Source organism: Hoplias malabaricus, chromosome 5, assembly GCF_029633855.1.
Source record: "Hoplias malabaricus isolate fHopMal1 chromosome 5, fHopMal1.hap1, whole genome shotgun sequence".
Lineage (NCBI taxonomy): Eukaryota > Metazoa > Chordata > Actinopteri > Characiformes > Erythrinidae > Hoplias > Hoplias malabaricus.
The window spans coordinates 35009664-35035657 of record NC_089804.1 but is presented as its reverse complement, the minus strand read 5'-3'; the positions used below and the strand labels follow the sequence as shown (position 1 = coordinate 35035657).

General features: G+C 40.2%; 1 protein-coding gene across 4 annotated transcripts in view; it reads left to right on the top strand.

The window, feature by feature from the left end:
• The first annotated feature begins 9038 nt into the window (after window positions 1-9038).
• The window catches only part of wnk2 (WNK lysine deficient protein kinase 2), a 51269-nt gene continuing 34313 nt past the window's right edge, over window positions 9039-25994 (top strand). For all 4 annotated transcript variants that reach the window (XM_066671060.1, XM_066671059.1, XM_066671058.1 and 1 more), the window contains exons 1-6: window positions 9039-9194; window positions 10124-10695; window positions 19269-19441; window positions 20113-20333; window positions 22482-22639; window positions 23791-23879. In XM_066671060.1, the coding sequence (XP_066527157.1) occupies window positions 10237-10695; window positions 19269-19441; window positions 20113-20333; window positions 22482-22639; window positions 23791-23879 (1100 nt within the window). In that variant the 5' untranslated portion in view covers window positions 9039-9194; window positions 10124-10236. The remainder of the gene's footprint in view (window positions 9195-10123; window positions 10696-19268; window positions 19442-20112; window positions 20334-22481; window positions 22640-23790; window positions 23880-25994) is intronic.

Sequence of the window (25994 nt, the reverse complement as noted above, 5' to 3'; positions counted from 1 at the left end):
ACTGTCCTCATTGTAGCGGTTTGTTCATGGTCCTCAACAACACACAACAACAACCACAAAATTAAATCACGTGCTTTTTAATACAGTCAAGTCTCATCACACAAAAGTATCTGTCAACTAATAACACTGATCAAAATATTTCCTGCATAATCATTTCTGTAAGACATCGGTTCTCAAAGTTTCGGCCACGCCCCGTTTTATAACATTTTGTCATGTATTTCATATTCATTCATTCATTATCTGTAACCGCTTATCCAGTTCAGGGTCGCGGTGGGTCCAGAGCCTACCTGGAATCATTGGGCGCAAGGCGGGAATACACCCTGGAGGGGGCGCCAATCCTTCACAGGGCAACACACACAGACACACACACATTCACTCACACCTACAGACACTTTTGAGTCGCCAATCCACCTACCACGTTTTGGTCCCTGGAGCTGTGTGACTGCGACACTACCCGCTGCGCCACCGTGCCGCCCTATTTCATATTTATTATATTTTTATTCCATCTGACTTTAAAATAATTTATTTTGTGGAAAAAAACTGTTATGCAACAGAATTAAGAAATAACCTTTTAATAAAAAATATGGTCCATATTAAGAATGACAGCTTTGAACAAACACAAACGAAATAATTTACTCATGATAGTAAATTAAAACCTCATTGGAAATAGAGGTTCTCCCCTGTAAAACAGCTGTGACCAGCAGAGGGAACTCTAACCTAATTTAGGTCGTAACAGTCTGTCAACTTCTGTCCCTTAAAGAAGCAATATGTAAAACTCACAACCAGTGTTTAAAATGAAAACTGTCCTCTCATCCCCAGGTTGACAGGAAAACTGAACCTACACAAACGAGCCCCAGATTATATATATTCAGTATATTAATCTTTATTAAACTTGATGCATTCAATATATTAACACAACAAACAAAATTATCATCATCATCATCATTATCTGTAAGCTCTTATCCAGTTCAGGGTCGCGGTGGGTCCAGAGCCTACGTGGAATCACTGGGCGCAAGGCGGGAATACACCCTGGAGGGGGCGCTCTCGTTCATAAACCCACGCCAGCTGTTCCAGCCACACAGCGCCATTTCATAAATCCGCTAATAATCTGTTCCAGCACTCAAGAGTATCTACTTGTTCACCAGAACCGCTTCAAAAAACTGCGTCTAACCCATCCAATTATTTTCACTCTCCTTGTTCCACACCAGCATTTAGCTCTGCCTCTAGCACCAGCTCTCTCGAAATCTGGGCACTGCTCTATTTTAAATCATGTTGGTTACAATAGAGTGACCAGACGTCCTCTTCTACCCGGACATGTCCTATTTTTTAGACTTAAAAAAATGTCCGGCCGGGATTTCACAAACGTCCGGGATTTTGTTTTTCTAGAGCTTACATAGAACTTCGAGAAGCGTTTCGTTCACAAACTAGTCCCGCCCTCCCCTACTCCGTTTGATTCGCTTGAGTGAGAAGGGGGCGTGGTGAAGTAGCCTAAAATCTTCTGACTGTAGAGCTACCGTTATTGGTCAATAACCTTCTCTGTAAACATTTAATTGGTCAGTCTGAACGTCAGTAGTCCTTGTTTACGTCAGGCAAAGCTCATGTACCTACCCTCATCTCGAGCAGCTATGCCGAAACGTAAATGTCATTTCTCGGATTAACTAAAAAAGAAATTCCCATGTTTTCCCATGTGTAGCAAATAAAGGTGTAAAGGACCTAAAACCACACATAGGTTCAGCTAAGCATACAACTAGAGACGAGGGGAGAGAGCTCATCCCCCACCCCCCGCAAGATGTGTCTTCTTTTTCACCATCTCAGATCTGGTCACCCTAGTTGCAATAAATGAGGGTACTGTTGTGTTATTGGTTTTGTTTGATTATGACATTAATTACATCACATGTAATTCAAGTTATACCGTATAATGCAATTAATATTTCAGGTTTACACTTTAGAGAGGAAAAAAATGCAACTAAATGCAACTGCTGTAGTGTTAAATATAATTACAAATTTAAGTGACAATTTATAACACTTTCGATTTAAATTAACTCTGAACTGTGTAATTATTTTACTCTGTGCAGTGTGATTAAACAACAGTGTTAAATATATTTACACATTTTGGTGTTAAAATTAACTCAATTTGTAGAATTTACTCTTAAAATTTAACTCTATCCATAGAGTAAATTTAACACTATTTTGAGTGGAACCACATGTTATCTGAAATGGAGTTAAATTATACTCTATAGGTGTTAAATAAATATGATAATATTTTTTTAAAAACCTCAGTAGCTTATATTTTTTAATGTTACAGAAATAGGATCTTGTATGTTTTAGAAAAAAATGGTGCAAATTGTTTTAACTCTCCCACTCTTTTTATTATTATTATTATTATTATTATTATTATTATTAATAATAATAATAATAATAATAATAATAATAATAATAATTCTTGTTAAATTGCAGTAGGTGAATTTGATAAAAGACTATACAAATCTAGCCAGAAAAACGCCAGAGTCCCCATAAAGACAGTGTGTGTGTGTGTGTGTGTGTGTGTGTTAGTTATTCTGATGAATGCAATCAAGTGAAAATAAAGAAGAAATACTGACAAAAACTTCAATAAAATAAAGCCTAGGTTTGACTAGGATGTGAGGGTGGCTGTGGTCTGTTATCTGTTTACAATATCACTTTCTCTCTGACTAATATCAGTTATGACACATCTGTTGTCTTCAGTGGTTAAGACATAAGTAAAAAAAAAAAAAAAAGGTTACTGTGTCATACAGTTTAACACAGCACATACAGTTTTATTGTGGCACTAAACCTTACAGGAAGATTACTTTAGTTTACCTCAGGAATGTGTATATGTCCTATTATAAACAAAATAGTACTTTATAGGAGAGGGAAAACATTTCTTAAATTTGTGGAGCATTTCTATTAGTCCATTCATCATGAATTTTTCACAGAATGTGAAGGATAGCTGCTGTGTTCAAATGATGTACTAAAAATTGATGGATTTATGGATTTATGTTTTAATTGGACACTGATGATATATAAGTGTAGTTTAGTTCCTCTTCCACCAAATTAAAACCCAAATTAGACTTAGATAGTTCTTCTTATGGAAAACACTCCATTCTTTAAAGGGTAAGTGACTGCTAAAGCTGCTTATGAGGTTATTAATGTAAACCTAAATGATGCAGAATAGCATATCCTTCTTTTAATGTGCCTGCTTCTCTCTGTAGTCTGTTAGAATAAAAAGAGCTGTGATTTTGAGCAGCATTCTCAGCAGGAGAAACACTCACTCAAGCTCTAAATGTATATAATTAAAATAAGCATTAGTTGCATTACCATGTAATTTGACTCTGTAGTAAACCCACACACAGAAACTAGACCAAAAAGATTCTCAACACCACACAGCAACGATCACCAGATTAAATCAAGAAATGTTTTATATAGTCAAGTCTCATCACACAAAAGTATCTGTCAACTAACATTACTGATCAAAAAATTTCCTTCATATGTAACAGAATTACATATATATGTGTTATGATATTAAAAATTACACAAAGCTATTATTATTTAGCCTTATCCAGTTCATGGTCGCGGTGGGTCTGGAGCCTACCCGGAATCACTGGGCACAAGACAAGAACACACCCTGGAGGGGGCGCAAGTCGTTCACAGGGTGACATTTATACTCACACTCAAACCCCCAACCCCAGATCTCTGGAGCTGTGACTGCAACACTACCTGCTGTACCACTGTGCCACCATTGCACTGCTTATTGTAATTTGTTATCTTGATTATCCAAGCAGGTTAATATGAAATCTGCTGATCTATCATTTGCTAGTATGTTGTATTCTCCCTCTCAGCTTTCTGCTGCTTCTCCTTGCATTTTTGGTAACAGGACTTCATAGTTCACCTTACCACCACCATCAGTCCTGCTTAGCGACGGCTTAAGTGTGTACCTGTGTAGTGCTCAGGTTTGAACAACTGACAGCTGAGCTGAGCATTCCCGGAGCATACACATTTCATGTGTCCCATTCTGCCAGAATCAGACTGTACCATTCTCAGAGACTGTACACCGTTCTCAGAGAGCTTTTTTTGAGGAAAGTTTTATATTTCTGTTTTGTGTATTTTATATAAACTTTGCTGAACGTTTCACACAAGGCCAGTAGTTCTGACGAGTCACTACCTTGTCGAAATGTGCTGCCGTAGTGTACTTTTATTTATTTTCTTAAATAAAACAGTAAGTGAGACTTCAGAAGTATAGGGAGATATGCACAGCCTAAATCCCCTTATTAAAAAAATAATAAGATAGTTACGTTGATAAGAAATGCTCTTTTAGTTTTTTTATTTTTACATTTAATTCACCATGTATACACCATGCACCACAATTCAGATTGTGTAATGCACCGGAGAAAAACATATTTATTATGTAAAACACCAGGAAAAATGTTTGGGTCTGAGCATGCACAAAGCTGTAAAGTAGCACATTTCGACAAGGTAGCACAACTCATCAAGTTTCCTTTCTGCCCACCCAAACACAAAGCCAGCTCCACCAACCAAAAAAAACTATGTTTGATTGTCTCTTTGAGTAAAATCGACAAACTGTTTAGTGCTGTTTACTGTTCACTGATATAAAATCAACAATTTGTTTAGTGCAGCTCATCAGAGCCGACGATAGTGGAATAAGATACTACCGATTTTCTCTCAGATTCGATAGTGAGTAATATTCAGGCTGGTATCAGCAATAACAATCCGATACAGAAAATTTGTGCAAATACAACTAATGTGTCTGGCAAATCTAAAAAAGGGGTGTATTTCAATTCTTAGCTTCATAAAGATTACAGGACATCAGAATAATTTATTTTTTATATATATGGAATAGGTAACCATTTTGAACACAGCATGAGTGACTGACTGAGCAATTATAATTTATGCATATTCTTTATACATTTAATAAACTTATCACTGGATGACTACTGACGTGCAGACTGACCAATTAAATGTTTACAGAGAAGGTTATCGACCAATAACGGTAGCTCTACAGTCAGACCGTCCAATCAGACGATTTTAGCCTACTTCACCACGCCCCCTTCTCACTGAAGCGAACCAATCGGAGTAGGGGAGGGCGGGACTAGTTTGTCAACGAAACGCTTCTCGAAGTTCTATGTAATCTCTAGGAAAACAAAATCCTGGACGTTTGTGAAATTCTACCCAGACATTTTTTTAAGTCTAAAAAAGAGGACATGTCTGGGTAAAAGAGGACGCCTGGTCACTCTAGTTTACTGGGTCTCCTGTAGCTTCCATCTCTAATTCACTTTAGATCAGTGTTTCAGCACCTGCTCTGTCACCTGCACAGACCGGTAAAAACTGAGCGGGGGAAAAGTTTGTTCATTTCTTAAAAAACTCAAAGCTCAGGAATTTATCAAACATTATTTCCCTCTGTGCTACTGAGCATGCTCAGTTCTTCAGAAACTACCTTCCTGTTACACTGAGATATACAAGTGTAGTGTGCAAGTGTTTCAGTGTGTTGTGCAAGTGTTTCAGTGTGTTGTGCAAGTATTTCAGTGTAGTGCACTTGTGTTTCAGTGTAGTGCGGAAGTGTTTCAATGTAGTGTGCACATAAAGATTTTTCAGTGTGTAGTGTACAAGTGTTTCATTGTATTTTGTCCTAGACAGCATCTCATATGTCTGCCTGTGAGGTGAAGACTTGAACAAACTTTCTGATACACATACACAAGAAAGACAATTAAAAAAAAAAGGAAAAACGTGGCCAAAGTAAAAGAAACTGGGTAATGTTTCTACGGCAGTTGTTTATGCATATTGATTTTCTTGCATGTTCTGATTCAACCATCCCTGAACTGAACTGGCATCCCTGCTTAAATCAAACCCAGAACACAGTTCTAGCTTTCAAAATGAGACTAAAGGCTTGCCAACCCATGATGTTTTACTGTAACAATAAATATATAAAAATTTAACAAAATGTCACAAAACTCCTTCCTAATCTTCCTAATACAGCCTGTTATTCAGCACTAATTCCAGTAGCTAAAGGGCAATTTTTTGCTTAATTATTTTGCTACTCATATGATAGTTTGCCTCATATGATTATTTCAGTATATAAGTTTTAGGGTCTGTAACTTGTGTAAATGGCGGATGCTGCACTGTTGTTTGATTTAACAGAGCTAACTTTAGCACATAGCTAACTTTAACACCTTTGGAAAGGATACAGGTTTATGGTTGAGAGTGATGACTCGCAGTTTAGTTAACTATTGAGATACATTCTTTTGTGCTACATTTTAGAACCAGCTTTCAGAAGCAGGAACATGCCTAGACTGTGAGGAGACAGTGAATATGCACAACAAGGTGGTTGTGGGGAAAATGTGTAGTGAGTTACAGCAAAAAAAAATAAAATAAATAACTTAATTGAATGCCTGTTACAATATTTATTTGACCAAACTGAAAAGCCACTGATGCACTAGTTACAGTATTATGCTAAGAAAGGAAACCTGATTATTGATGAACGTAAAATAAGCCTGATGAAAAAGACAGTTAACATGTTTAGACATTAAACACTGCAGTATTTAGGACAGACTGAATTTATGTTATTTCCTGACATTATCACTGTATATTGTACAGACACCTGTATATAATGAGTTAATAGTTGTCCACAACTTTGTTTTTCTACATGTAGATGGAAAAATAAATTTTTTTTGTAAAATCTGCAGCATCCACAAAGACCAGACAGGTGAAACATTTTTTTACAGTTTAAAGAAAACATTTTGATTCATTTTAATCGGCTCTTGATACAAATAAATAAATTAATACAATTATTATAAAAAGATTTGTAATTTAAAAATAAATTGCATTTTAATTGAGAAACTATTTCTGCAACAGCAATAGAACAAATGCACATAGATTGTCTATACTCTCAGTATTTGAGCATATATCTGACCTGCTAATGTAAGTAACATTGTGGCTTTGCTTTATCTGTACCTCATCAAAGAAATTTGCTGATATGAGGCAATTACCCATAGACCCACTTATAAAAGCCTAGCCCCTCTAATCTCTAGTGATGGCTCTGGCTTAGCCCCAAGAAGAAATGTTGCTCTATAAAATTTTTAACAAATGTTAATACATAACAAAAGATCAATACCAGCAAGAATACTTAATGCTATTTTGAGTATATTAGTTATGTCAACAAAAACATACAAGAACACAAGGTAGTTTTTGCTGCATTCAGAAAAAAATACAGTACTGTGCATTTGTGCTAAATACACTAAACTGGGGTGTCAAACTTGGTGTGGGTAGCAGGTCACATTACTCTCAGTTCAATGTCAGGTGGCCAGGCCACAAAAGCTTTAATAAATAACATATCAGCAACTCCTTTTTAAATGTTAATTTATCCACAGGGTGCATGCTGTATTCACAATTTGAACATACAAAATGAATGAACATGTGCAATTCATTATAGCGAATACGGTTTTATCATATTTACCCCTCACAAACATACATAACATTGAGTTTTTAAAACACAGAACTTGCAGGCCCATTTGATGAGTGATGAGTTACTGTAAGGTGGACTCAACATACCTAGAAATAGAAAATGAATAAAGGATCAATAGAATGGGGCACGTTTGAGCAGCCACACACGAGCCTAAGGTCAGCATGGCGATTGTAGGTTAGAGGTGTGCTATAGGACTGCCATTCATAATTCCCTTAGTGATATCCAGGATGTCTTTATGTGGGCATTGTGCCAGCTAGTGTATTTGGACTTCTGAGGTCAGTGTTAGCCTGTGTGTTAATGAACACAGCCATGTTTTGCTTCAATATACAATAAATAAATAAATAAATAAATAAATAAATAGCATGGTGGGTGGTACAGTGGCGCAGCAGGTAGTGTCGCAGTCACACAGCTCCAGGGGCCTGGAGGTTGTGGGTTCGAATCCCGCTCCGGGTGACTGTCTGTGAGGAGTTGGTGAGTTCTCCCCGTGTCCGCGTGGGTTTCCTCCGGGTGCTCCGGTTTCCTCCCACAGTCCAAAAACACACATTGGTAGGTAGATTGGCGACTCAAAAGTGTCCGTAGGTGTGAGTGAATGTGTGTGTTGCCCTGTGAAGGACTGGCGTCCCCTCCAGGGTGTATTCCCGCCTTGCGCCCAATGATTCCACGTAGGCTCTGGACCCACCGCGACCCTGAACTGGATAAGTGGATGAATGAATGAATGAATGGATGAATGACATAGCATGGTACACTGGTTGATACAAGGAGAAGAATGAACCTCCCACCAGTAGGTGAAAAAACTGAGAGGATGAGGTAAAACATCATGGTCATGCAACATGCCCTCACTAACAACATAATATGAAAAATTCAGCATCTCTCACATGGCATACTAAATACATGGACAGAGCATGAGCAGCACCAACAGCTGCAGGAGAACACTGCAGGTTTTATATAAAGACTATGCTCATATAAGAATAAAATTCAGAAATATAAAGTGTTAACAAATAAGTCGAGCACATGGTCCATGTTTAATCGAGCTGTGTGTTAATGTCGCTGTGTTTCGGGGCAGTGACGCTGCAGATTGTGTTGTTTTTACTAACCCACCCGTATTCAGACAAGCCCCGCCCTTCCATGCACTCATTGGCTGAGTGCGTCCAATGATACCCTGCTCTCTTATTGGACGGCTCACCAATCAAAACATTAAGAGGACATTATTTCTTCATTCATGGTCCATTGTCAACAGCAGGTATTATTTGGGTGAACATTATTTGGGGGGGAGAACATTAAAGAACAGAGTGAAAGAGGGCCAACAGGAGTATGCAGAGCAACAGATGGACTATGGTTTTAAGGTTTTGCATTTTATTTCATCCACCTAAGCTTCTTGTTTCTTGAACTAAGAAACGTACTATAAAAATAATGTCGTCTTTGATGTCGTCTAATTGTAGGTTAGCCAATCAGAATGCGAGAGGGCGTGGCTTTCCGTAATAGCGGTGTATATTTGAAAATCTGAATCTCTAAAACCCCACAGCGGTTAGGGCGGCCGCAGCGCTGCGTGCTGATGAAGGTCCCGCCCGAACTGAGCCGAGCGGAGCCGAGCCTGTTTTATAGGACTAGGCGTATATAACCCGGCTCCAGGACCAGAGACCCGGGAGCAGCGAGCCGAACCGCGAGCAGAGGGGTGTGAGAGAGCCACGAGAGAGTTAAGGTGAGCCGGCTGAAAGACTCGAGCTGCCGCAGTAAATCTGCTGAGGCTCAAGTTGTGACTTTATTCGCCCGCTTCTTATTAACATATTAAGTTATTTTAAAATGGCTTCAGAAGTCCAGACGAAATTTGTCAAGGATTTATTTGACTATTAAATATTAATGATAACAAAGAGCAAGTCTCCTTTGATGTAAAATAACTGAAATTACTGGCAGTCAAACGCCCCCTGCTGTGTTTCCCCCCGTTACGAAATGTCTTTTCCACCTTAACTGGTGCAGCGCTTACGTACGTCATTTAAGGTGGCACGGATAATTCGAAGGAGATGCAGGTGAAGGAGTCAAACTTAAGCATCATGCAAATCAGACTGCAGCAGGACAGAGGTTTTACTGAAAAAATATCATATTTGTCCACCCAGGGTTCTATTTAATTCAGAATTAACTTAGTATATAAATGAGTAACATATTATATAATGAGAAAGCATGCATGATTCTGACTTGTAAAATACAAATATTAATCTTTTAAATCTGTTATTTGTAATAAGTATTTTCAACAGAAATATATAACATGTCAAAGAAGGTGAGGACAACATAGCATGTATGGACAGAATGGACTGTTCAACAGCAGAATTTACAAAGGCTTAGAGAAGCCCCCTGTCTTCTCCCTCCCCACACAGAATAAAGGGGAAGCATAAGGGGAAACATCGTATATAGACAGTGGATAGACACACAATAACCAAACTGTCTCCATGTGACACCAATAACTCATTAAATATAATGCAACTACACACTATAAACAACAACAACAAATATTTCTTTTAGTAATGGTGAAGTGCATCACAGGAGCTGGCCTGCACTTATGATGACATAATATATGTATTTTTCTGAATATACATGTGGATATATTTTACATTTAGTTTGTGTGTATATGTGCAGGATGAAGGACTGCAGGTGTGTGCGCTCCTGTGCCCACTTGGTGCGAGCCCTGACAGAGACCAGAGAACTGAATGCCTTATTCTTGTGAAGGAAACTAAACTAAAATCAGACGCATGGCGTCGGGTCATGCAGAATCGGTAAAGCGCAGGTTCATCCGGAGGAGCCTTTGGTTCTCTGAGTCTGAGGACCAGGGACCGGAGAGCCCAGAGGGCCCAGAGAAGCCTAAAGAACAAGAAAGCCATCAGCAGATTGAGTTGCCAAAATCAGCCGGATGTTCTGACGTTCCAGGAGACGAGGAACATGAACCAGAGCCCAAACAGCCGCAGGAGGATCAGCAGGACGAGAAGGAGGGGAAAGAGAGAGAGGATGAGGAGTCTTGCAACAAATCTGCCAGTGCCTCTGGAAAATCTGGAAGTGAGGAGGAGACAGAAGCGGAAGTGAAGGCTGTGTGCACATCCCCTGGAGGACGCTTCTTAAAGTTTGATATCGAACTCGGCAGGGGATCCTTCAAGAGCGTCTACAAGGGATTGGACACAGACACCTGGGTGGAGGTGGCCTGGTGCGAGCTGCAGGTAAAGACAAACAGAACAGGACACAAACAAATGTCAGCAGAGGATATTAGGGTTGAGCTGCATCCTCATCCTCTTCCTCACACTCACAAAAGGCTAACAAACTGACAAGAGGAAGCTAAACACCAGCTTCCTCCACAACATGTGCATCTGCATCTTTTTTTTTACTTCTCTTTTCAATTTGTATATCCCCAGTTTGTTTGCTGAATTACGTGCCCAGTTATTGGTCATCTCCAATTCCTCTGACAGTGAATCTCCCCCAAGCCTCAGGATGGTGGAGTCAAACATGTGCCTCCTCAGAGACAGAGGCCAGCCCATCACTTCTTTTCAAACTACTGCTGATGTCACACCTCTGAATAGTTTAGAACATTGGAGGAGACTGCAAACTGTCCAGATCTGTCACATCAGTTTAGAGGCACCTGTGCTGGGTAGGTAGGGATAGAGAGGGTTGTCCTACCCAACCAGAGAGTGAGGCTACTTGTGAGATATGGTCCCACAATGGGGTCATGGAGGTGAGATATGGTCACCAACACTTAGCCCACTGTGACCCTCGGGAGCCCTTCTGTGTCTTTCTGTGACAAATTGTAGCTAATAATGTTGTTAAAGCTCAAGTGCCCGTTTCTATTACATCAGCTTACAGATGCTCATGTTGGCTTGTGTTGTCCTGAGTGATGGGTGAAAGTGACTGCTCTACATGGACAGAGAACATCACAGAGAGAGGACAGATACGTAGATGAAGCCCCTCTCTTCCAGTTGTATATTCAGTGTGACAGTAATGTAGCCCCCCCCGTTGTGTGACTAAACAGCTTCAACATTATAAAAAACAAATCCAGAACCTCAGTTTCTCAGTCTTTTAAAAAGACAATTGATAATTGCAAATATTTATTTAGAGATTAAATATTAGGCCTTGACATGGCTCAAAGATTCAGTACTTGTTTGAATAAAAAGACTCACAGAAAAAAGCTGGTTGCTTTAATATTTTGAAGTACACATTGTTCCTCTGTTGGTCACACCAGGGCATGATGGATGTGTATGGTATCAGGGAATAAGAGTGGCTCTGACCACAGCAGAAATATTCTGGGCTCATAAAACTAATTTTAACAGACCAAACATCTGGGAACATTGATACCTTGAGAGCAGGGTAGGCCTAGATAGTGTCTCCATGTTTTATTCAGATCCTGGGCATATACTGCAGTAGATCCCAGTGACAGTCCTGTATCTGTCCTGCAAGGTGCATATGAAAGTCACACATCAGTTTTAACCATGCGAATATGTAGCAGGAATGAGATGATGAGCAGATGAGTCGAGTGAAGTGTTCTGGGTTTGTAGAGTGAAGACCGTGAACCGCGGCTAATCCGTCCCGAGCTGATTGTGAGCTCTGGTTGTGGGTCAAGGCCTGTCTGTGATTCATTCAGATTTAGGAGCAGCTGTGGCCTTGAGTCTACTCTAACCCTAGCCTTCGAGCAATGTGCCTAACCCTAACTGTAATTTTCACAGAAAAGATATAACATGCTGGAGCAGCTGCACATGAGTGTATGACCATTCGTGTCTGATACACAGCAGATTCTCCAGTGCTAAATCAACACTATTAGTATTATTACTATTATTATTACACTAACAGTGTTAATTTAACACTAATAATGTTGATTTAACACTGGTGAATTTGCTGTGTAGAGGGGTACAGAGCACATCCAGCATTGATCTGTTGAGCTGTGGAGCTCTCTGGGACAAGTTAGGTTGGTGTTTGTGATACAGAACTAAACATCCAACATCAGCACCTCACCTCTCTCATGTTTAGGTGCTTGAATGGCTTCAAAGCCTCACAGAAGTGGTCCAACGTGGATTGTAAAACTTTCCCAGGATTTCAGAAGCTGTAGCTGCTGATTAATGTCAATTTTTTCAGAGAAAATACTGGTGTCCAGAAATGTTTCCAGTGCCAATCAGTTGTGATAACAGTGGCAAGACAGTCCAATGTTATCTGTCCTGTGTTTTAGGATTGATGCTAGTTATAATCAGTCTTTATGAATTATATGTAAATGACATCTGTATATATATCTCCATGTAGATACCCTACAGATACACCTATGTCTATAGGGACAATTGTTTTACACGGATGTGAAGCATCAGATTGTAAAAACATCAGCACAAGTCCATCTGAGGTCATGCCAGTTCATCATCATTGATTATTAATGCATCTGTTGAGTTTTTAAAGCCAGATGGATCCACTTTTACAGACACTGCTTTTCTCTTTTGGGAAGACGTTGAAGTGGAACAGCATGAACCCTGTTGTTATTGTGATTCTCTGAGGGTGGTACCAGCCCCTGGTGTGATCTGGAGATCAGATTTCTGGGCTTGTAGCAGTGTCTGATTCTCTTTGTGTTGTTTTAAGGTGGCAATTTTCAAGAGGCGCTGAGATTTGTCACTTCCCAGTTAGTATCTGTTCATCAGGATGTGGAAGATGTCTGTAAATGTACAGCAGAAGTGTGAGCCCACAGCTTGATCCAACATAAAGCCAAGTGGATAAATTATGAATGATGCTGCCACCTTCACATTTGTCATAATTAGCAATAATTAACAGGGATTACTATTTTGATACTGTTTGAAATTCAGATTCTTTTTTTTTTATGCTGTGAATGTTTATTTGCTGTGGAAATGCAAACACTCATTCATAATGGAGTCACACCATCCGTCATTGAATATTGTACTAGGATTGTGCCGAATATAACACAGGACCCCCACAGAGTAGGGGTGGGAGGATCATTCTCAGTGCTGCAGTGACATTAAAGAACAGGGTGAAAGGGCTAACAGTCTATACACAGTAAATTATGGAACACAGTCTGTAATTGTAGAACTATAAAGTGCAGCTGATAATACTGATACAAACAGAATGACCTTAGGATCAGTTCATCTTCGACCGTGACTCAGGGTTTGACCGGTGGGTGTTGGATGTGTTTGTCCCGACTGAAATTTACATCCAATCAGAGCAGAGTTCACTCAGCGGAAAGCACTTAATATCGGTCAGATGCTTGGGGCTATTTTTAACCCAAGGATGCTCAGCACAAGCTTGTGTGTGTATGTGTGTGTGTGTGTGTGACCTTACTGAACCTGAGCAAGACTGCATTTCCCATCAGACCCTGCATCCTCAGCTCACATCACTTCCGATAACACTCTCCTCTTCTGTCGGTGTAAAACAAGGACGAAGGATGCAGTGTGTCAGTGGTGTTACTCTGACCACATTAACGTCCACACTGACATATCCACTTCCTCTAAAGCTGCTCAAGCTTCTTGTCCTATAATGCAGATGAAGAACTGGGCATACTTTGAATGCTTTTGCAGAAGTGCATGACAAGTAAAGGTGGTGGATATTGCAAAAATAATTACAACAAATCAGAAATGGCACTAGTTTTAGTAGGTATCAATACTGTAAAAACAATAATGAAAAAGTGCTTTGATAAATTAGACAACAAATCATTGTCATGTCATAATAATAAGTTTTAAAAAATAATAATATTAATCAACATTTGTGTGTGTGGGTGGGTAGAGAGGGTGTGAATCTGTGTGTGTTTGAGTGTGTGTGTGTGAGAGAGAGGGAGCTAGAGAGAGGTGCTGTGGGTTTAAGGATGTAGATCTGCACCTAACCCCCGGAGAAACACTGTCTCCACAGGGAGATAGAGAATGAGAGACCAAAGGACAGAAGGGATACATATAGAGATGCAGAGAGACAGAGAGAGATCAGTAGTGGGAGGTATGGAGGGATGAGCTTTTGAAACATGGTGCAGTGAAAGAGGGCTGGGTGGTCTTTGTCTATTTGTGTGTGAGGTAAACATTACTGCTGCCAATAATCCATAAACACTGCTTCTTAGTGACTGTAGCCTCCTACTGTAACACTCTCTCACTCTACATTACTCCGGCACTCTCTGGGATCATCTACAACACCCTCTGTTACAGCATTGAGGTATTGCAGTGTTGACCTCTGCAGTGTTGATATGCAAATGGCCATGCAAATTAATCCTTTATCCCAAAGGTTTTCAGATCCGGAGTGCTTGGATCCAGGTTCCAGACTGAGATTTTAAAATGGCCAACTGGTATGACACAATAGCTGCAACTGGCCAGGTATAGTGTCATATCGGCCTGCTGTTGTAAAATCCCAACCTGGAACCTGGATTTAAAGAATAGGCCTGGATTTGAAAACCTCTGCTGTAGCCAATCACAGCGTCTTTACTGAGCTATTGTGGAGACAAAGATCTACTTCTATTCACTGCAGCAAACGTGGTGCTTCTGATCAGTTTAACACGCTGGAGGAGAAGGAAAACTGCCTGGATCTTTCACATCAGCTGAGAAACACTCATGCTAGTAGCACAATGAGCAGAGAGATGAAGAGAGAGGGGGCCATTCCACCCACAGACACCAAGGTCAATTGTACGCCCTTGGACAGGCAGGGATTGTACCAGCGATCTTCTTAGGCCATTGATGCTCCACTGGGCTGTAGTTGTAAGAATAGGGCCTCTGCTACTTCAGCCCCAGCACTGCAGAAACTGCACTATGTAAATTTTGGAAGTCTAATGGTCTAATCCCAGTTTTTAATTTTCCAATGGCATCACATTGGTATCATCTCTACTGAACTGGTAGTGCAGTGTTGCATTGTTGTGTGTCCATAGAAGGAGAGTAGATCTTACCAGTGCTGTGTTGAGTTTTTGGATGTGTCGTTTAATCTGAAGCTGAAGCTGGAAATGCAGCTTTCATTGCAGTGAAATCTGCAGTAAAGGCAGAATGACTTGGCAACTTAACATCTCCAGAGAAAACCCTTGGCCTGTCTCAGAGGAGACAGTGTTATGGCCAGTGCAGAGTGTGATATTTATATACAAACCCCATTCCCAGAAAAGTTGGGACATGTAAATGCTATAAAAGCATGAATATGTGATTTATTAATTAAACATTTATTGAGAGATGTACAAATATTTTTTTTCAGTGTTTTTACTGACCAACTTGAATTTTTGAAAATTGTTCTTTAAACAAAACTGATGCCTGGAACACATTGCAATGTGGTACATGGTTTTGAAGCATTATAATGTTATCTTTATGCCAGATGAGAAAATTGTCCACCAGTAAAATCTGAACCTTTTTGGTCCCACTTTATATTAAGTGTCTCTAATAACTGTGTAGTTACACATGAACAACATATGCAACAATGTGTAACTACTGATGAATTAGTACCTGTTACAGATGAATTACTGTAGTAAAGCTTATGTAATTACATAAGTGTATCTTCATAGTTGTAACAGCATGTTTTCTCTCATCTAATTCCACACATGTAATAACATATGTGTAATTATATTAGTTCTCAGACTGGAACAAGATTTTTGTTCCAGAAGCCTTTTCTGGCAGGTATATATTAACATACGTTAAACCGGATGTGCCATAGTTTTCTAACATTTAGATAATATTTGTTGTTAGTTTTGAGACATTGAATGAGTGTGACCCACAGATGGCACTGAATAAGAAACTGTTATTCTACAGTGGTAAACAAAGTAACGCTGCCTTGGGAGTATTTTACAAAAGTGTTACTCCTTACCACAGTCCATGACTCCATCAGGAAATGCAACCAGAACCTCTGTTACACAGGAAGAAAACCATATATCAATTCTATGCAGGAATTATGTTTTTTGGGTCTTAGGCACCCATGACCCTGTCACTGATTCACATGCTGTCCTTCTTTGGAACAATTTAGTCAATACTAACCATTACATACCATAAAACAACACTCCAGACCTGGCATTTTGGAGATTCTCTGACCAAAAAATTAAGACCAGCACAGTGTGGTACCCAGTTCCTTGATGCTTCCAACATCAAGAACCGGTGGTTCACTTGCAGCCTGACATCCCCATATCAGCAGTGTTATTCATATCAGTGGTTTTAACATTGTGGCTAATCAGTGTATCTACATTTTTATTGTTTGCATGATTTGAAATCTTCATTCCCTTTGTGCTGAGGTCAAATATTTAGTGATGTATGGCTCAGTGGAAATGCTTCAAAATCAAGGTTGTTTCTCTTTTCTTGTACTGTACTGTTTTGGAGAGTGTACTGGAGAAGGATAAGGTTTTACTCCTGCACATGTATGTGCGTGTGTGTGTGCATGCTGTGCTGTTTAATATATACTGAACAAAAATATACATTTTTCATGTGCTGACCTCAAAGACTTAAGTCTTTTTCTATGTACACAAAAGGCCACTTTCTTTCAAATATTGTGCACAAATTTGTCTAAATCTGTGTTACTGAGTGCTTCTCCTTTGCCGAGAAAATCCATCCACCTCACAGGTGTGCGTTTATGTTTTTGTTCAGTATACATTCCACATATTACTAAGTAATATAGCTTTGCTGTGTGATGCTCGCAGACATTATGCAACAGTGCATTCTAATCTTCAATGCAGTAGGGAAATAAATTACACTGGGATTAACTGCTATTGTGCATTAGTCTATGGAGTGTGTGTGTGTGTGTGTGTGTGTTTGGGGGGGGGGGTGTGTTATGTATGTAGTGCAGTAGAACATTTAACAGCTGTAGATAAGTGATAACCCTGTGCTGTTTTATCAGAGTGCTAACACATGTGGAAAGGAGCCTCAATATTCTTATCAAAAATTCACAGAATGTTGACCATGCAAAATCAAATAAACATCTGCTTGTCATCACCAGCCCGTGCTGTCTGAAAACATGTTTCATAACATAATTTTAAATGAGGAAGTAAGTTTTGTCGCGTGGCTATAAACGGCAGCAGCAGGGGCCGTTGTGAGGCCTGTATTTTCAGTGCTTTAACTATAGACATCATTCAGTGCCCCATGTTGTGCTTATATATATAGGTTATAAATACTGAGACTGATTGTGTGTCCACACTGGGTGAACCATAAAGGAAACATATTCTCCCTCTTCTCCACAGTCGAACACAGTTCTGGTTTTTAAAGAAACATCTGTGACCTGCTTTGGTCAAAACCCCTCAAGCCCCACAGCAGTGTTCTCCCCCTGTGTAAACAGCCCTTTTCAGAACGCCCACTTTTAGCACCTGTCCCTTTAAATGATAACAAGCCGCTTGCTGTTCACCCCTGACCCAAGCACACAGCAGTGAGGAGCTAGGGTCAGAAGCTCTGGTTTTAACAGTTTTCGCTCAGTTCTCTTTCTTCTCCCTTGTTGTTTTCTCGTTTTTCTTCCGCTATCAGTTCTGATCCAGTGTCAGTGCTGATGATCTCTATACACTGTGGAAGCTGCTCAATGCTGCAGCTGGACAGAACCCACTGAGACAGCAAAAATCTCTCTCTCTCTCTCTCTCTCTCTCTCTCTCTCTCTCTCTCTCTCTCTCTCTCTCTCTCTCTCTCTCTCACAAACACACACACACAGACCACCATCTGGAAGGGGCAGTGAGGGAGGAGAGTAACAGAGATGAGTAACGAGGGAGAGAGACAGACAGTAACTGAGACAGGGAAGGAGAGAGTAAGGAAAGGAATAATGAGAGAGAGAAAGAGAGAAATTGTTCTAGAAAGATTGACTTGTTCCAACTGTGTAAAAACATTCGTGGCATGTTATTTACATTAGCATTTTTATTGTCTTTGAATTGGACTATTCCAGCTGCTATGGCAGAGTTAGGAAACAGCGAGAAAGAGAGAGAGCGAGGGCAGCAGTGCGAGGTATGTGAGGGAGAGAGAGAAAAAATCAGAAGTCCCTGTATTAGAATGGAGCAGTGAAATGTGTGTGTGCGTATTTTGCAGATCAGTTAAGGATAGAAGTGAGTGTGTGTGTGTGCGCGTGCATTATCTGTATTATAAGTATCAGTACACACCTTAATCCAGCTTTGGGATCAGTCCATCCTCCACTGTGCTCTCTGCTTATTTCTGCAGACAGCATGTGATTGCGTCAGTCTCTGGACCGCAGTGGCCAGTGTCCTCTACACGTCTCAGTTTACTGTCCCACAGGAAACACTTCACACACATAGATTCAACACCCCAGTCAAAAAGCATCTCAGCTGCATCAGGATGTGACTTCTGCTCCCTGACACCTGAAGTGGACTGTTGTTTTTGAGGGTGTTGGACAATTCTAATCCTTTTTGATTTTCTGAGTGAATATACAGAGCACAACTACAGAGAACACACAAGAAAGCCATTTGTTGGTGCGTAATATGTATCATAATATCAGTCAGCCCCATGTGTCCACGGGCTCCATAGCTATGCTGACTCTATGCCAGTGAAGTGATGTGTAGCGCCCCCTGATGTAACCTCCCGGTATTTCACACATCCTCAGTCTCTCTCCAGCATTTGGACACTTGGGTAGTTTACCCCTTGGGTGTATAGAATTAATTCTGTTGATGTACGACGCAAATGCAACACACACAGTAACATGCATTGCAGATATTTACCTTTAATTCATTAATTAATTCTTCTTCTGTAAGTGATTCATCCTTATCAGGGTCGCTGTGGGTGTGTTTAATGAAGATAGCCTGATAAATGAAAAAGAAAAAAATTCCTTCTCTTCTTTACACCTCTCTCTCTCTCTCTCTCTCTCTCTCTCTCTCTCTCTGTATCTCTCTCTCTCTCAGGATCGTAAACTGTCTAAAGCAGAACGGCAGAGGTTTAAGGAGGAGGCGGAAATGTTGAAGGGTCTTCAGCATCCCAACATTGTTCGTTTCTATGATTTCTGGGAGTCTCCTGTTAAAGGGAAGAAGTGCATCGTTTTGGTAACGGAGCTCATGACGTCAGGAACATTAAAAACGTGAGTAACCAGAATATAAAGGAAACATCTTCAGACACCAAACTTTTCAACGTGGCCAAAGATTTTAAATATTGTGACTGTGATGTGAATTGAATTGTTTTCAAAAGCAATTACAGGATAATTACATCTTTTATTTCCTCCTGAATGTCGACACATCAGTTTACTGATTTCAATAGTCTACTGTAATATTCATTTACACATCAGCTAATAATGAGGAAAGTAACCAAAGCAGCAGCATCTGAAATTTAGCAAAATTACATTCTTTCAATTTCTGACCTCAGTATCACAATGATGAACCGTTTAGCTCTACTCCAGATCTAAAATATAGCAACTGAACTTTATTTCACTTCTCAACAGCGTATCAGTAAAATATCATCACTGTTGGAACATAACCTTGTGTCTCCGCTTGTGTGCCTCAGACCTGTATTTTCTCTAGAAATGGGGCAAAATAAACTAAAATGAAATAATTTTACCTGAACTTCCATTGAAAGTGAAGAATGTTTTTTTCCCTTCCTCTTGTAAACTTACCAATTTTGTGATATGAGATTTCACAGCAGCCTTAGAGAAGTATATAGAATATTATTTTGCACTGATTTACCATTCAAATTAAATAATAAACACAGAGGGGTTTCCCTTGTGCGATGATCTGAAGCCTGGGTATCTTTTTACAGGTATTTGAAACGCTTCAAGGTGATGAAGCCGAAGGTTCTGCGCAGCTGGTGTAGACAGATCCTGAAGGGTCTGCACTTTCTCCACACTCGCACACCTCCCATAATCCACCGGGACCTGAAGTGCGACAACATCTTCATCACTGGCCCCACGGGCTCTGTGAAGATAGGAGACCTGGGGCTGGCCACGCTGAAGAGAGCCTCTTTCGCCAAGAGTGTCATCGGTAAACAACTGGGGATTCAGGGATCAGCACCAGTCTCCCACTGTAGACACTCGGGATCGAGGACTGGATTTAGAGGGTCACAGCTTCAGATCTTCACCTAATTCAACCTGATACAGAGAGTACAACTGTTCACATATAAACTATATGCCCAGAAATGTGCAGACACCCTGTATAAGTAGTGAGTTCAGCTACTTCAGCCTGTACCCATTGCTGATTCAGGACTTCAGTGGTGCGCACACAGCCCAGAAAAGTGCTAAGCAATAGAATATGACACTTTGGAGCAGCTGTAAATGAGCCTAGAATCTTCAAGCTGTGCTGTAGGCTAGATGTGTATAAAGCACACATCTAGCAATGGGCTGTGAAATAGTGGAACTGTGTTTTCTGGAGAGATCTTTCTCCAGAATCTATAGGAAGAGTTGGAGTGATGTTTGTGATCCAGAACTAATCATCAACATCATCACCTGATCTCATTAAAGTTCCTAAGGCTGGATGCAGTTCCCAACAGAAATGTTTCAATATTTAGAGTAAAGCCTTCTTAGGAGAATAGAGGGTGTTACTGCTATAAAGAGCAACACACTCTTGATTCATTGCCCTTCATTTCACTGACACCGGGTGGGCTCCAGACATAAGCTTACATTCAGCTTACATAAGATTATTCATTCATTCATTCATTATCTGTAACCACTTATCCAGTTCAGGGTCGCGGTGGGTCCAGAGCCTACCTGGAATCATTGGGCGCAAGGCGGGAATACACCCTGGAGGGGGCGCCAGTCCTTCACAGGACAACACAGACACACACACACACAATTTCACTCACACCTACGGACAATTTTGAGACGTCAACGTGTGTTTTTGGACTTTGGGAGGACACGGGGAGAACACAGCAACGTGTGTTTTTGGACACGGGGAGAACACAGCAACTCCTCACAGACAGTCACCCGGAGCGGGAATCAAACCCACAACCTCCAGGTCCCTGGAGCTGTGTGACTGCGACACCTACCTGCTGCGCCACCGTGCTGCCCTACATAAGATTAACTAATTAAAATTCACAAACGACACTTTTATTACATTTTTCCTGTTATTGCAATAAGCTACAATGATATTATAATAATAAATAATTGATATGATATAGGCAGCACGGAAGCGCAGCAGGTAGTGTCACAGTCACACAGCTCCAGGGATCTGGAAGTTGCGGGTCCCCGTCCCGCTCCGGGTGACTGTCTGTGAGGAGTTGCTGTGTTCTCCCTGTGTCCGCGTGGGTTTCCTCTCACAGTCCAAAAACACACGTTGGTATGTGGATTGGCGACTCAAGTGTGTGAGTGAATGTGTATGTGCATGTGTCGCCCTGTGAAGGACTGGCGCCCCCTCCAGGGTGTATTCCTGCCTTATGACCAATGATTCCATGTAGGCCCCAGACACCCTATGACCCTGAACTGGATAAGCGGTTACAGACAATGAATGATATGATATAAACCAGGGGTGGGACAAAATATTAATACAGTGATATATCATAACCTTTTAGACTTTGGAAAAAAGAACACACATTAGGCATCTCTTTGAAATAAAAAATTGGGCACAATTTGGCTTTTACAACCCAGAAGGAACAAAGGAAATAGACAAAGACTGATTTGCAAGAAGTATTTTGTTAAAATAAAGTACATGGGTAACACAACAAACATGCATAGGCACCTTGTTCGTCATCATCTTGAACGTATTGCTGAGAAAGCATTACTGTTACCACAGTGTGTGTGTGTGTGTGTGTTAAAGAGACACGAGCACACTAAGCTATGCACTTAGTTGCACATAAATACATGATTCCTGGCACTGTGCTTATTTCTGTGTATTTTATCCTCTTCATTTACACAGAGAAAATCCCAGTATCGTAACATCATTATTGTGGGCAACGTATCATGATAATATTGTATCATGAGATGCCCTGTGATTCCCACCTCTAATATACCATGCTGTTGTTGTCATCTGCCGAGTCATAAGTCTAAGTAACAGAACCATTCTGGTCTTTTTACCTTTTTACCTCTTTTCTATAAAATGTTCTTAGGACCCTGGCAGTCTTCAGTGTCCACAGTTTGTTAATGTGGTATGGTTTGTACTCAGCTGTAACCCATGTGTTGTTTTGATGCTGTGTGTCAGGCACTCCTGAGTTCATGGCCCCAGAGATGTATGAGGAGCACTATGACGAGGCCGTGGATGTGTATGCGTTTGGGATGTGCATGCTGGAGATGGCCACCTCCGAGTATCCGTACTCAGAGTGTCAAAATGCTGCTCAGATCTACCGCAAAGTCACCAGTGTGAGTTTACCCCCTTTTTGGACCTGTGTATATGTGAGACCACAAACACAAGGTTAATCACAGCAACAGTTAAAGTTCAAGTTTCACTTTATTGTAATTTCGAACTATATATATATATACAGTGCACGGTAAAACTAAACAGCATGTCCCCAGACCCAATGTGCTAATTAGACGATTCACATAGTGCACAATGCAAAACTATAGCAATAAATAATAAATATTATTTATTGCTAGGGAGGGGAGACTGCAACTGACCAGTCACAGTACACATTTGTCCTAAATGTAAACATAACACTGTAGTGACAGTTAAAAGACTGCCCCACAGGAAAAAGGCAGGAGTGCTCCAGGATTGTGCTGCTGTGTGCTGCTGAATCCTGGGTCTGTTCCTCTCTTTTAGACAGAATTTTCAAGCTTTTAAAGCTCTGTGATATTTTTAGAGCTGAGACAGATATTGATTTTTGATGTCAATATCATCAATCAGTCACTTTTTACTGGGCGCTGCACGTGTCGCTTTGTGTCTGTGAGCCCAAAGCATCTCCAATGTGAGCAGAGAGAAAATAGCAAAAGCAAACTAAGCATTAACAGCCTTTATTTGTTAGAAACGTCCTTGAAGGGTCTTTTATCTCTCCGTGTCTTTCACAGCCTGGGTTAATGAGTGTGAATGTGTTTATGCATTGCTGCCATTGGTGCAACGACTTGCTCATTTTATTTCTCATTTACTTTGTTAATGAATGACACTGTGAATGTTGTACTGAAGGAATCAGGAAAATACAACTCACATTTTAATAAATGAATATGTGTATAATGTATAAATATAATAATACATGAATGCTGCTTTAGATTTAGTCTAGCACCAGCGAACCGGGTATTGATATCTTATTTTCATGTTTCAGGTTATAAAACAATGTATATTTACACTGACATGTAAAAAAACTAATGTGTTTGATGGTGAGCAGCCACCGTGAATAAATCAATCATCAGATTCAAGGTCTTAATCTTATAAAGTACAAAACTCCGAACAGAGAGTACAGTCCAGTAGAGTAGGTATTATGCATTGAGAAAGTTGCTGTAGTGATCAGCTTTGTGATACTGTATAAGTTGAGATATTTAAAAAATCCTAAGACAGTCTCCTGACTTTTTTTCTTGTACAGGGGGTGAAGCCAGCCAGTTACAGCAAGGTGACAGTCCCAGAGATAAAGGAGATCATTGGAGAGTGTATTCGTCATCGATGGGAGGAGAGGTGAGAGCTCAACTGAGCAGGAGCGTGTCAGTATCATTCCATATTGATAGACTTAGATTTATTGATTGATTTCACTGAAAAGGTAGCAATGTTCTTCTGGAAACCGTGGACCCAGCCATTCACCACCCACATGAACAGACTATTATTATTTTTAGGTTCTTAACATTTTGCTTCATCTGTGTATATCTAATCTTTTCTTAAAATTTTATCATCAAGTCAGTGTCTCCTGAAAAACTGTGTTGGCATCTACAGAGTCCGTCTGAACTACAAACAAAGCCCAGCCCGGAGTCTGACAAACCACACAAACCTGATTAAATTAAGAAAGGCAAATCTGATTTAGCTTTTCCTCCCGATGTGTGAACATAGCCTCAGACTGTTTCAGATTAAAGGTTTTCTGTGTGTGTGTGTGTGTGTGTGTTCGTGTTCACAGTGTTATCTACACTTAGAGAAGCAACAACTTTCAGTCAGTTTTTTTCCCCTGATGTGATTAAGCTAAGCCACAGGCATTGGTGACCATATTTGAGTTTTCAAAAAAGAGGACACATGGGCCAAGTTGGCAGCACAAATGCTTCCATGACGACGCAACTATGCTGCTGAAATTTAATACATAAATAGATACTCTTGATAAATAAAATATGTCTTTTTGGACAGACTCCTTTCCATTCAACATTTGACCCTAAGCAAAAACAATAAAATCAATATTTTTGTAATTTCTTGACACTTTATTATCATTGAAACCTGTTATTTCCTGTTCATACCAAACTTCAAAACTGAAACCTTTTTCTACACCAGAAAACTCATGAACATGACAGAGACCTTTTAACTGTGTTTTTTAAACGTTACTAAAAGCAAGCAACACATTTTATCAACCAGAAGAAATATAGACTTGATAAATGATCAGAGCATCCCTGGGATCCAGACATTATTTAAAAATACTTATATTTCATATTTTATACGGTTTGGCTGATAAAGACGTGCTGTATGTGAGAGCTATAATTCAGTCTCTCTCCTGTTACGGCTTTAATGAACCGGAGAGTTAGCCTGTTTTCTTCTAAAGTTAATGTTAAACAGTAAAACTGCGCAGATGTGACTGTATTAACTCGTCAGAAAGTCAGTAACGGTCAGGTGTGTCCGTGTATTTGTGTCGTTATGGGGACAGAAGTGACGACTTTCCGTTTTTTAAATATAGATCAGAAAGTGAAAGGCTCGCGTGACACAGAAACGTTTCCAAATACGAAGAAGAGACTATGATATAAATTACTTTAACATCTTTTAACACATTTTTGTTGGAGGCTCCAGTAAAACACTGATGTGGAGCGGAGCTCAGTCGAAAGTGGTGTAAACTCAAGCATGCGCGCGCGGCGAAGTGTGTCCCATTTCTGCTCTGAGCTCCAACCCCTTGAACCCTTGATCTCGGCGCGCCCATTTTGCTAACCTACAATAACGGCATCATACGTCATCGAAGTGCACACTTCAAGAAAGGGATTAGGGCTTATTATAAGAATTGGGACGGGGAAGATTGAGGACGGCAAAATCCCGGACAGTTTTGGAGATTTAGGTCCCGAAGAGAGGACATGTCCGGCGAAAAGACGACGCCCGGTCACCTTCACTAGCAGGTCATTAACGTGATATTGAAGTATGAGTGGGTGAGTGTGATGGATTGGCTCCATCTCCAGGGTGTGTTCCTGCCTTGAACCCAATGATTCAAATGTCCAAATGCACGGTCCTAATGTCGTTAACGTGCAATGACGTTAAAAGCATGTTTAACCTTTTGTTACAAATGTCACATGAATAATTGCTGCTATCATATTTATTAAAATATTTATAAATACTCCTGAAAAGACAGGTTTTTAAAACAGTTTTGTTTGTCATTTTATGGCATTCCAGGTTTTAATTTATTAATTTATTTAAAATTAGTATAAAATACAAATTTGGGAAGAAAAGAAAACTTCCACCCAAGTGGGAGGCCAACTAATTTCTCTCACGTTTATAAACCTCTCAGAAAGGTTAGAGAAGTTATGTGGCCTCATCTAGTCCGTGTTGCCCAGGAATACACTCTATATCCCACCTCCTGTTTCAAAGATTCCTCTTCTTCCTGGGCTTGTTTCCTTGCCA